General features: G+C 33.4%; 1 protein-coding gene across 1 annotated transcript in view; it reads right to left on the reverse strand.

Moving 5' to 3' along the window:
• Positions 1–989: 989 nt before the first annotated feature.
• LOC105327268 (uncharacterized) overlaps positions 990–13,108 on the reverse strand; it is a 45,991-nt gene continuing 33,872 nt past the window's right edge. The window contains exons 8-9 of the mRNA XM_066085418.1: positions 2,276–4,453; positions 990–2,140 (exon numbers count right to left, since the gene is read on the reverse strand). Of these exons, the coding sequence (XP_065941490.1) occupies positions 990–2,140; positions 2,276–4,453 (3,329 nt within the window). The remainder of the gene's footprint in view (positions 2,141–2,275; positions 4,454–13,108) is intronic.

The following is a 13,108-nucleotide window of genomic DNA, read 5'->3' on the forward strand; positions in this document are numbered from 1 at the left end:
TATGGTGTTTTTAACTTTTCATTTTAATTATTTTCATTATAGAGTCATGAATTACCTTATGGCTGTTTGGTTACAAATAACTAACAATATCTGTCTGGCTACGTCTCTCTCTCTCTCTCTCTTAGAATTTTTATCTATCTCTTTCTCTCTGTCTCTTTCCGTCTGTCTGTCTCTTTCTCTCTGGCATCATTATTTTGACACAAATAGATAACGTCCTCTTCATTCCTCAGTAAAAATGTCAATGTTAATTGTCAATTTTAAGAAGATATATAGAGAGGACTTGTTCCGTCTTTCATGTCTGCTCCATTTCTCAGTAAAAAATTGCTTAGTGATATCATGTCCACTCTGACAAGCTATATAGAGGGGACTTGCTCCGTAAACTTTACACAAATTAATATCTGCTCCATTACATAGTAAAAGCTGCAGTGTTATCATGTCTGTTTTGACAAGTTATGTTGGGAGGGCTTGCTCTGTTCCTCATACACACATTGATGTTTTTACTCAGTAAAAGTGAGAGAGTGCTATCAGTATGATATCCGTTTTGAAACGCTGTAAAGAGAAAACTGGCACTATCTCTTTAATTTAAATTAAATGATTGCTCCATTACTCCGTAAAAGATGTACAGTGCTATCATGTCCGTTTTGACAAGATATATTGAGGGGACCTACCCTTCTCCCCTTTCCTTTAAATAAATCAACGTTTTCTCCAAAGCTCAGTAAAAGATGTACAGTGATACAATGTCTGTTTTGACAAGCTATAAAGAGAGGACTGGCTCAGTTCTCTTTACATTATTTAATTTCTGCTTCATTACTCAGTAAATGTTGAAAAGTGCTATCATGTCCATTTTAACAAACTATAAAGTTAGAACTGGCACCTTTCTTGGTACATAAATTGAAATCTGCTCCATAACTCAATAAATGATGCACAGTGCTATCATGTCCTTTTAATCAAGCTTAATTGAAAGGACTTGCTCCGTTCTATTAACATACTTAAATATCTGCTCCATTGCTCCTTAAAAGTTGCACCGTGCTATCATATCCGTTTTCACAAGCTATAAAGAGAGGACTGGCTCCGCCATTCATACATAAATTAGTGTCTGCTCCATTACTCAGTAAAAGTTGCACAGTGCTATCATGTCCGTTTTGACAAGCTATAAAGAGAGGACTGGCTCCGTCATTCAGACATAAATTAGTGTCTGCTCCATTACTCAGTAAAAGTTGCACAGTGCTATCATGTCCGTTTTGACAAGCTATAAAGAGAGGACTGGCTCCGTCATTCAGACATAAATTAGTGTCTGCTCCATTACTCAGTAAAAGTTGCACAGTGCTATCATGTCCGTTTTGACAAGCTATAACGAGAGGACTGGCTCCGTCATTCATACATAAATTAGTGTCTGCTCCATTACTCAGTAAAAGTTGCACAGTGCTATCATGTCCGTTTTGACAAGCTATAAAGAGAGGACTGGCTCCGTCATTCAGACATAAATTAGTGTCTGCTCCATTACTCAGTAAAAGTTGCACAGTGCTATCATGTCCGTTTTGACAAGCTATAAAGAGAGGACTGGCTCCGTCATTCATACATAAATTAGTGTCTGCTCCATTACTCAGTAAAAGTTGCACCGTGCTATCATGTCCTTTCTCACAAGCTACAAAAAGAGGACTTGCTCCGTCATTCATACATAAATTAGTGTCTGCTCCATTTCTCAGTAAAAGTTGCACAGTGCTATCATGTCCTTTCTCACAAGCTACAAAAAGAGGACTGGCTCCGTCATTCATACATAAATTAGTGTCTGCTCCATTTCTAAGTAAAAGTTGCACAGTGCTATCATGTCCGTTTTGACAAGCTATAAAGAGAGGACTGGCTCCGTCATTCAGACATAACTTAGTTTCTGCTCCATTACTCAGTAAAATTTGCACCGTGCTATCATGTCCGTTTTGACAAGCAATAAAAAAAGGACTCGCTCCTTTCTTCGTACATAAATTAGTGTCTGCTCCATTTCTCAATAAAAGTTTCACAGTGCTATCATGTCCCTGATGACACGCTATAAAGAGAGGACTGCCTCCGTCATTCATACATAAATTAGTGTCTGCTCCATTACTCAGTAAAAGTTGCACAGTGCTATCATGTCCGTTTTGACAAGCTATAAAGAGAGGACTGGTTCCGTCATTCATACATAAATTAATTTCTACTCCATTACTCAGTAAAAGTTTCGCAGTGCTATCATGTCCTGTTTGACAAGCTATATAGAGAGGACTGGCTCCTTCATTCATACATAAATTAATGTCTGCTCCATTTCTCAGTAAAAGTTGTACAGTGCTATCATGTCCGTTTTGACAAGCTATAAAGAGAGGACTGGTTCCGTCATTCATACATAAATTAATGTCTCCTCCATTACTCAGTAAAAGTTTCACAGTGCTATCATGTCCTTTTGCACAAGCTATATAGAGAGGACTGGCTCCTTCATTCATACATAAATTAATGTCTGCTCCATTTCTCAGTAAAAGTTGTACAGTGCTCTCATGTCCGTCTTGACAAGCTATAAAGAGAGGACTGGCTCCGTCATTCATACATAAATTAATGTCTCCTCCATTACTCAGTAAAAGTTTCACAGTGCTATCATGTCCTTTTGCACAAGCCAAATAGAGAGGACTGGTTCCGTCTTCACTACATAAGTTAATGTCTGCTCCATTTAGCATCAAAATTTGTACAGTTTCATCTCTTCTTTTTGATTTCTGATCTGTTTTTGTTTTGCCTGATTCACTAAAGCTATTATCCTCATATTCCTGGGTATCGTTACCAGCTGCTAACATTAGGGGAGTCCAACCACCGTAATCGACTTCAGTCTTTCGATTGACATTTACACCGATATCAATCAAGACGTGGAGTAATTCATGATTTTGGAACGCAGATACTGTGTGAATAGGGTAAAGACCTCCCGATGCCTTTTTCAAACATTTTTTTGCATTGTTTTTAAAAACACTATTAAACAATTCTATTGAGCCATTGCAACACATCGCGGAAAATAGAAAAGAGGTCGTTATGTCGATTTCTTTTTGTTGTAGAGTTTGTATGCAGTATTGTGATAGTTGTGTATGACAAAATACGATCAGAGAAAAAAGTGGAGAGACTTCATTTTGCAACGCCAAAAATTCAATTTTAGACAGTACACTTTGAGAGCTCTTATCAAGCGTTTTTTTATTAATTGTGTGATGTTTTTTTTCTAGTAACATTTGAAGATTGTTTGGATGATCTGCTATATTTTCTTTCAGTACTTCAATTACTTTTTCATTCCGTAGACAAGGGTTGAGTACGACATCTAACAGGCGTTCAGCAAACAGTTCAGTATAAAGCCTTTCTCCAAGTTCCTTTATGTATTGGTCACTCAGATAAATAGTAAACGAATCTTTGTTTTCTTCACAGTTCTCTTCACTATTCTCTAGTCGAACTCTTCTTCTGAGGAAGCCGCTGTCAGCGTATTTTATTGTGTCTCTGGGGTAATCTGTTCCAAAAACGTGAGTGGTAACTTCCATCACAAAATCATGACAAAAACTATACGTGTTGCCAACTTTTTTGACAAAACAATCTTTAATGGAGTAAAGGAGGTCGCCTATAGTATAAGGTGACGTGTTTTCTTGTAATCCACAAAGTTTTAACGTGTATTTGAATTTGTCTTCCGTGTCCGTATTTTTAAAAAGATCACTAACGCAAAGATCATCGTTGAAAAGAACAAGAAGAGCCAACGCACAATATTTCCCTTTGTCGTTTTGTCTAAACCCTTTTATTTCTTCTCTTAGCACTTCCACGGGCTCTGTGAAAAATCCTATACCCTTATTGGTGTATTCCTTTTTGCTAAAATATAACTTACACAATAACGGGAAATGCATATCTACTTTAACGATCTCATTACGATCTTTTTCGGATAAATTCATAGCAGATGTATATTTGGTCAAAATTTGCCGTTTTTCGTTGACTGATAATTTATATTTGTCATCATCTATGTTTATGATATGTGATTGATTCACGAGATAATGTGCCAATCTACCATCATTGATGATGTGAGTTCTACAAGACATCATAAGTTTTGCTGTTTTTATGTACAACTTTAATTCTTCCTCACATGTTTTCCATGAATTATTTAATATTTCATCAAAAGATTCGTTTCCAAAGGGATCATTTAAAATAAAAATGGTTTTGTCCTTTTGAAATTGACTTGAAGAATATTCTTTCCTAATGTCATCTATTTTTTGTATTCGTCTTACGGTCCAGCCCTGTTTTTTGTGTTTTAGCGCAATATGCTGAATAATGGCAGACTTTCCTGATCCGGAATGACCAGTCACAATAACCAGGTTACTGCTTTTTATATGTTTTTCTACTTCTTTAAACGCCTTTGTAGGAATAAAGAAATCGTCTTCCTGTTCCCATTGGCCGAATATAGACTTCTCAATTTGTGGTTCTACAATTTGGAAAAAAGTCGTTTGATTTTAGAAAAAAAAAAAAATAAATAAATAAATAAAAATATATATATATATATATATATATATATATATATATATATATATATATATATATATATATATATATATATATATATATATATATAAATATATATATATATATATATATTTACATCTACCAAGTATTATTCCCTCTATTTCTTACGGAACACAGGATGAATGACCATCTTTAAGTCCTCCTTAAAGATAGCTTAAAGGTGTTTAAAGGTAGCTTAAAAACGATCTTTAAGCCACCTTTAAGCTATATGTGTTGCTTAAAGGTGGCTTAAAGAAAGCGTAAAGATGGCTTAAAGGCAGCTTAAAGACTATCTTTAAGCCACCTTTAAGGACAACTTATAGGTCCTTAATGTCCAAACTTCTTTAAGCCACCTTTAAGCCACCTTTAAGCTACCTTTAAGCCACCTTTAAGCCATTAAAAAATTTTTAATTCAATATTGTGCTTAATTTCCAACAAAATGTATTAACTTTATTAAAGAAAAGGTATTAAAACGGTTTTTGTTCTAGAAAGAAACATGAAAAAAAAACCCACAAAAAAAACCCGTCCACGGCGATAATTGAACCTAGGACCCTTAGTTTACTAGCATCACAACACATCCTCTGCGCCACGGCAACTTACATATATATGAGCGTTTTTATATCCTATATATCAGTGGATATTGAATTACTGTATTGAATGTGTTTACTTGAAAAGATTTTGACAAACCATTCAGTTTGTAACAATCAATTATATCTAATTTATAAATTACATGCATGCATGTATTTAGAATGAAATACGGAACTTGGTCTTCAGTGAACAAAAATATATTATACCTTAATGGAAACCGTTAGGTTCACTATAGTAGGCTTTCTTAGTTAATAAATTTAAACCGAGTAGATATACGTTCATCTAATTTATAGCTATAAAAATGTAACAAAGAAAATGAAATCATTTCTTTTATTAAATGCATTGATACTATTAGGGTATTTGTTCAATTTCCCGCAATTTCCCGGTTTTCGTGATCGCGGCGCCTTTCCAATATGTTTAAATATTTACATGTAATTGTATGTACATGATTTTTAAACAATCAATTCTATAACAAACAAAATTACCAATTACCGGTGACGTATTTACTGCATGTGGCAATTGCAAATGACTTGTACATACAATTGTATGATGTGCCAGGCCGGGTGTATTTGACATATTTACCCTTATACATATATTTAAATAATCAACCCCTTTTTATGATCACCGGTACATTAATTAATTAGCCTCAAGATTTTACTCTTACATACATGTATCGTTAATTTGTAGACGTAACATTTTTGAAACCCAAAGCTAGGAAATAATACTTTGAAAATGAATTACAAATGTAAATTAACTTTTATTCACTAGACTTATCGTATACTAAGATTCGACGCCTTTAGAAACCCTGACGTGCACCTGGGCACACGACACACCTGTTGTGTATATCTTGTATATTCTGTGTTAGTTCCAGGGGTTTTCTTTAGTTGGACAACAATAGACTTTAATTAGATATACACAAACATGCACCTGGGCACACGACACAACTTTTGTGTATATCTTGTATATTCTGTTGTTAGTTCCAGGGGTTTTCTTAAGTTGGACAAACAATAGACTCTAATTAGATATACACAAACGAACAAAACTATGTCTAGACAAACAAAGCAGTAATATCCTGCCCGATATAACAAGGGCAGTTGAGAGTCTTTTCATCTTTAACATGTATCTAGCAGATATAGAGTTAGAAATAATGAAAATTGAAAAAAAAATACGAACCTTAAACCGATTATCAAATTAAATCATGCATTTTTGGTTCATTATCTTTATTTTGTTTAATAACCAGATGAACTGAGAGAGAGAGAGAGAGAGAGAGAGAGAGAGAGAGAGAGAGAGAGAGAGATTTTTCACCGATTAATTTATAATAGGAAACAAACATACTTTAATTAGTTTTATGCACATATTAATATACAGAGACTGCGCTCATCCCTACAATAATTTTGAAACCCCCCAAAAATTATAAAGAATTTTATAACGGCAATCTGTGTCCATCGGAGCGGTGCTGATGATAGCGATCTGTGTTTAATGGAGCGACGATTAAAACCGCCTGGAACACCCCCCCCCCTTCCTTGGAAATTATATTATCACTCGGATGACCCCCTCCCATCCAGATAAAAGAGCTTTTGCATTTAATACATGTTTTTATTGTTCAGCTTGATCAATATTGACTTAAAGGCCACTTAAAGACAGTGTAAAGGCAGTGTAAAGAGAGCGTAAATGCCACTTAAAGATGCTTAAAGGTGGCTTAAAGGTGGCTTAAAGGTAGCTTAAAGAAGTTTGGACATTAAGGATCTATAAGCACTTGCTTAAAGGTGACTTAAAGGCGGCTTAAAGGTTGTATAGCCTTTAAGCTCCTTTAAGTCACCTTTAAGCCACCTTTAAGGACTTGCTTAAAGATGGTTTTTCGCCCTGTGTCGAAACTTATAGTTAATTCATAGCTCTATAGAAACAGCCAGATTGAAATCTACACGCCCCGTTTATTGATTGGTCGAAATCTACAGCAGCTGAAACTGACAAGAAAGTGACAGGACCAAACTTGACACGCCCAGTGTATCGATTGGTCGAGACCTACAACTACCTAGGAAAAATCACGGACTGCACGATATTATCATGACGACGTCAGACTCAAAGTCTCACAGGGGACGATTTGGCTGTTTCTTTTAGTTAACGTACTTACGTACATTAACAGTAATTTAGTGAATTTTACTTTCTTTTCATAATCAATTTATCAACTGGCTAAAAGAAAGATGTTAATATAAACAATAAAATGCTTTCTTTGATGATTCATTCGGGTAATGAAGGTAGCGATCATTGCAGAGAAAAAAATATATTTCACATATCCGAAAATGGATCTATCTATATTTTAACCTATTAACACTCACAGGTCCTGAGGCTGATCACGTAAGATGAACAGAAGTTGAAACAAGGGGCCAATTGGCCTTAACGGTCACCTGAATAGCAGATATTTTTTCTGCAATGTCGCTACCTTCATACTCCTATGAATCACCAAAGAAAGCATTTTATTGTTTAAATATTCTTGAGTTCGGACATTTAAAAAATATATTTCAAATATCCGAAAATAGATCTATCTATATTTTAACCTATTTACACTCACAGGTCCTGAGGCTGATCACGTAAGATGAACAGAAGTTGAAACAAGGGGCCAATCGGCCTGAACGGTCACCTGAATAACAGATAACCCATACACAAACTTGTGAAGGAGTCTCGCATATGCATCTAATTAATTAGGCCTCATATACTGGAGTAGAAAAAATTTAAATATGTAATGACGACCACCTCCCTGCCTGAAATCTTTAAAAAAGAACTGTGAAACCTATAATGTTGGCAAAAAACTGAAAGATCTGGTCTACAAAATCATGAATTCAGTTTTCCTTTCAGGTGTTTGGGAGTAAAGATGATAATTTTTAACATTATATGCATTAACACCTATACATCCATTTTGGCCCTGCCCTAGAGTCAAAACCCATCCTTGACGGGACATGAAAATGGAAATTTCAGTAGAGGACTTCCTGGTAAACATAATTATTAGTCAGGTTTTTATACAAATGTGTGAGAATTGAGAACAAAAATTTTACAAATTATATGCATTAACACTATATTGCCATAGTGCCCTCCCCCCCCCCCCCCCTCATGTCCTGAACCCCTGACCCAGGGGCCATGAATTTCACAATTTAGGTAGAGGTTTTAGTAGACATCATAACCATGTATCCAGTTAAAAGTGAAACCGCCGAAAAAAAAACCGATTTACGTTTGTAATGATACGGATTTTAATTTAAATGTTTTAAAATAATAAGCCATTTACATTTTCTGTATTTTGTATTTTCATTTTTACGAAACAATTTCATTTTCCCCACGACATTAAAACGATTTTTAAATATATCTTTCGAGCGATGAATACATGTATGTGCATGTTCTGTAGAATAATTTCTGCTATGAATTATTTTTCATTAAATGTCAATAGTGTTGATCTATTAATTTTTATATCATTATATATTTTTATTTATATAAAAAATCTATTTCAAATTGTCAAATATCAGTATTTTTATTATATCGTGCCATTTAAAAACAACTTTTACTCTCAGTGAAAAAATCTGAGAGGACCCGATGGAAACAAAAATCAAACCGTGTGAAAAGCGTGTGCAAAGCAAGCAAACCTTTTCGTGTGAGACACGTTTCGTGTATATCGTTCAGCGTTTCGTGTAAACCGTTAAGCATTTCGGGAAAAGCATGTAGCGTTTCGTGTAAACCGTTCAGCGTTTCGAGTAAACCGTTTGGAGAGCGTGTAGCGAGCGTGTGGTGTAGTAGTACGTTTCAGGGTCTGTACTTAAAGTCTAGAAGAATCTAAAACTATAAAATAAAGCGATTTGGATGAAAACTTTTGTTTTTAGTGAAAAAAAGTAGAAACTGAGAAAAAAATATGTTCCTATCTTTGTACTTCAAATTGACATTCTAATATGCAAAAACATTCACTATAATTATGATATTTAAACACATTCGAATATACCGTATATCCGGTAATTTTCGCGGTGATATAATTTTTGCTTTTTTCCAAAATCTTTGAATACGCAGAAATTATATACTATAATATTTTCTATAAGAAAAATTTTAAATCGCTAAAAACGACTGACGCAAATTAAAAAAGCTACACATTTTCCCCATTTTCGAAAATTTTGTGACACGCAAAATACCCCGGATATATGGTATTTAAAGTTGTAAAATTAATAAATTTTGGTTAAAATCTTCGTTTTTAGTGAAAAATAGTAAAATACTGGGAAAATATATTTGCCCACTATTTATTCTTAAAATAGACATTTTAAGAATGTTGGCACCGGAAATATTCGTAATGTCAATATCCGAAACCCACTTTACCCGATATAAAGATGGGGACCTAAAATGTTCATTTATTAGGGCTTTTCGACTTTCGGTAGAAAAAGACCTATTGTTATTCTGATGTTTCTTATTATTCTTTTTCTCGACAGAAATTCCGTCAGCAATTTTTTAGAAACGGAAAGGAACACTGAAACAATTATGCAATAGTCTTATAGCACTTTTAAATGACATGCGTATGTAAGGTTTTGGACTTCCGGTTCCGACACCTCCGGTTTTGACAAGATAAATGCTTAAAAGTCATTGAAGCACAAAATCTTTATCATTTTTTGAGTTAAAACATTCAAATTTTAGAATTAGATGCATCTTTTTCAGATGTACGAAATCATAAGCGTTGGCATTTCTCTATCTCTTACCGTTTTCGAAATATTAGGGATCAAACTTAAGAAAGGGGGGATGAAAAACAAAAAAAAATCAAAAAAACTTAGGAATTTTATAAGACGCCTAGACATTGTTCAAATTGTAGTATTCAAGATATATTCCAAATTTAAATAAAGATATTGAGTACTTCCGGTTTGATGAGCCTATGAAAAATTGCCTATGGGAGTTTCCATGTTAGACTAAAATCACGCGCGTTCGTTTTCTCAAAAAGTTTTTAAGTTAACATTACAATATTTCAGATTTATAATGATACGCACAATGCACAGACCGGAAAAGTTTTTGGGTAGACAGTTCGAGAAAATTAGGAATCTGCAGGGGCCAACTTGCAAAACAGCCCTTTAACAGTAACTTTTTTATTTGTTTTTCCGCTTTTAAAAATCTTTTGAATTTATTGTTCAGAATGAAAAGCACAGTATTAAAATTATTAAAATTATTAAAATTCACAAATTATATTTAGTAAGAGTTATCTTGCTTTGCTCTAAGAATGTAGAGCATACATACTGTAGGCATACCAAGTTGTGTGTCCCAGGAATAAATACCTACTTTAAAATAATTTCTTGAAAATATGCTTCTGGTAGTTAGAAATGTAGCTAATTGTAAAGTTGTGGAGTTATCTTTCTTTTTACATTGAACTACTCATAAATTCTTATCTAAGCAACTGGTTATACCACGGCGTTTAGACATTTTGGAAATAGATTATAGATGAATTGTTTTGAAATTTTAAATAAAAAGGAAAAATGGGGCTGTCGAAAAGCCCTACTTTTTGTCGAGGACAAAAAAAGTTCTAGTTATTATTATTTTCTTAACAGATTTCTGTCAGCGATTTTTTGAAAACTAGAAGGAATATTGATACAAGTATAAATTGGTCTTACAGCAAATATATCAATCTATGAAATGTAAGGTTTTCGATATCCGGTTCCGGTTTTTTCGGTTTTTACAAGGAAAATTGCAAAAATTGATTGAAACACAATACTTTGTTTATTTTTAATGTAGAACATTCAAATTTTAGAATTAGATCTATTTTGTTTAATTGTACAAATTTGTAAGCGTAGTCAACTTTCTATATCTTACCGTTTTTGAGATATAAAGCCCTTAACTTTAGAAAAGGGGGGGATGAAAAAACAAAAAATTCAAATGACGTTTAAAAGTTTATATGACGCCGGAACATTATTGATATATAAGTAATTAACATACATTCCGAGTTTCATAACAAAATATTGACTACTTCCGGTTGTATAGGTCGATGAAAATCGTCTATGGGAGTTTTAATGTTAAACAAAAATCACGCGTCATTCGTTTTCTCAAGATGTTTTCAATTTCATGTTCCAATATTTTACGTCAACAATGACACACATAATCTGCAGACCGGAAAAAGTTTTGGGTACAGAATTCGACAAAATTAGGGATTTGCAGGGGCCATTGTTTAAAACAGTCCCTAATCTGTAATTTTTTTATTTATTGTCCGATTTTAAATTTTTTTTCTGTTTATTGTTCAGAATAATAGGAACAATCTTGGAATTATGGTCCGAGGAGCCACTTTTTGACTCCTTATTGGGGTTTGAAAGGCTCAAAGATCAAGTTGTTTAAATCTCAAAAAAATAATAGAGTTATCTCGCTTTGCTCTAAGAATGTAGAGCATAAATACTGTAAGCATACCAAATTTGGCGTCCGAGGAATGAATACTTACTTCAATATGAATTTTTGAAAATATTCTTTTGGAAATTAGACGTGTAGCTACCTGTAAAGTTGTGGAGTTATCTTTCTTTTCACATTGCTCTACTCAGTTTTTATCTATGCAACTGGTTATACCAAAGAGTTCAGAAATTTTCGAAATAGATTATAGATAAAAAAAATTGGACATTTAAAAAAAAAGGAAAATTGGAACGTCGAAAAGTCCTTACTTTTTGTTGAAGACAAAAAAGTTATAGTTTTGTGACCCATATCACATGCAACTTTTTGGAAATATAGGGCCCCCCAAAAATAATAATTTTTATAAAAATGTGATATGGAAATTTATAATTTGAAGAAATAAAGCAAATATTTATAGTTTGAAATATTATTTATTTATGATTTTAATACAGTATGAAGTTGAACACATGTAGTGACTATAAAAGTGAAATCTAAGTCAAAGTTTAAAAATTCTTGCTTTAATGGTGGCTTCAAGGGCCAGTATTTAATGAACACAACAAAAGAAAAAATGATTAATTGACTCTGCCTGGGTGGGTCACCAGTCCAACACAGCTGGTTAACCCCAAGTCTTAGTTGATACCAATGAATATCAGCTGGGTGGACTGGGACAATAAATAGGGACTAAGTTGTTTGTAAAAGGAAATACTAGTAACACACACGATTAAGTGTTCACATCAGGTTACTGGCCAAATGCCTATGAATACTGGGTTGGAACCATTTGCTTTATATACATATTCTATCAATAAAATAGTCATGCATGGGTAAATTAAAACGTTGTGTTCCCGTTTTACACACATTTGTAATATGGTGTATAACAATAGGTGTGATCTATGTTGTGATAGCAATCATAATCTGCTTAACTTGTACTTTCGATTAATGATTTTACTGGATTTTTGCCTACGTTTTTCAGCGCATTATAAACTTTTAACATATTTTAAGGATACATTTGTTAAATAAATAAATGCAATTTTAGTAGTTATGATAGAACAGGTTGCAAGTGATTTTGATCATTGGTTGTTTGAATAAATTTATTATTGCTGTCATATGTTTCCATATTATACAGTTTTATTCAAGTTATTTATTTGGTAAAGTCACTTATGGATTTTTTCATGTAAAGTATAGAGTATTCAGATTTTTGTTCATGGTTTAGTAATTCTTAACGTTGGTTGGTTGGTTTTATGGTGAAATGTTGAATTCTTTGAAGGTAGAGTGATTTTGGGGAGTTTGCTTTTAATATTCTCTAGTGACTACTGTTGAAAGAGGTTTTCATATATTTAATTCTATACAGACTTGGACTAGGACCTAAAGTAACAGCGTTTAAAAACTATATTAACTGGTGCTAAATATCAATAAATTATAAATTAATATAAAGGGTTAAAATGCTATTTATGAAAGCAATGTTTTTATCATTAATCAATCACTCCTACAATCCTACATGAGTAATATACAGTGAGGTCAATTGCATGTTACTAAGGTAATGATACCATATAGATTGTATCTGGTAAGATCTATGTTTTGTGTGACTAACATATAAATGTATGTGGTGTCCAAATTCTCT

The sequence above is a fragment of the Magallana gigas genome, chromosome 1 (assembly GCF_963853765.1).
Source record: "Magallana gigas chromosome 1, xbMagGiga1.1, whole genome shotgun sequence".
NCBI classification, from domain to species: Eukaryota; Metazoa; Mollusca; class Bivalvia; order Ostreida; family Ostreidae; genus Magallana; species Magallana gigas.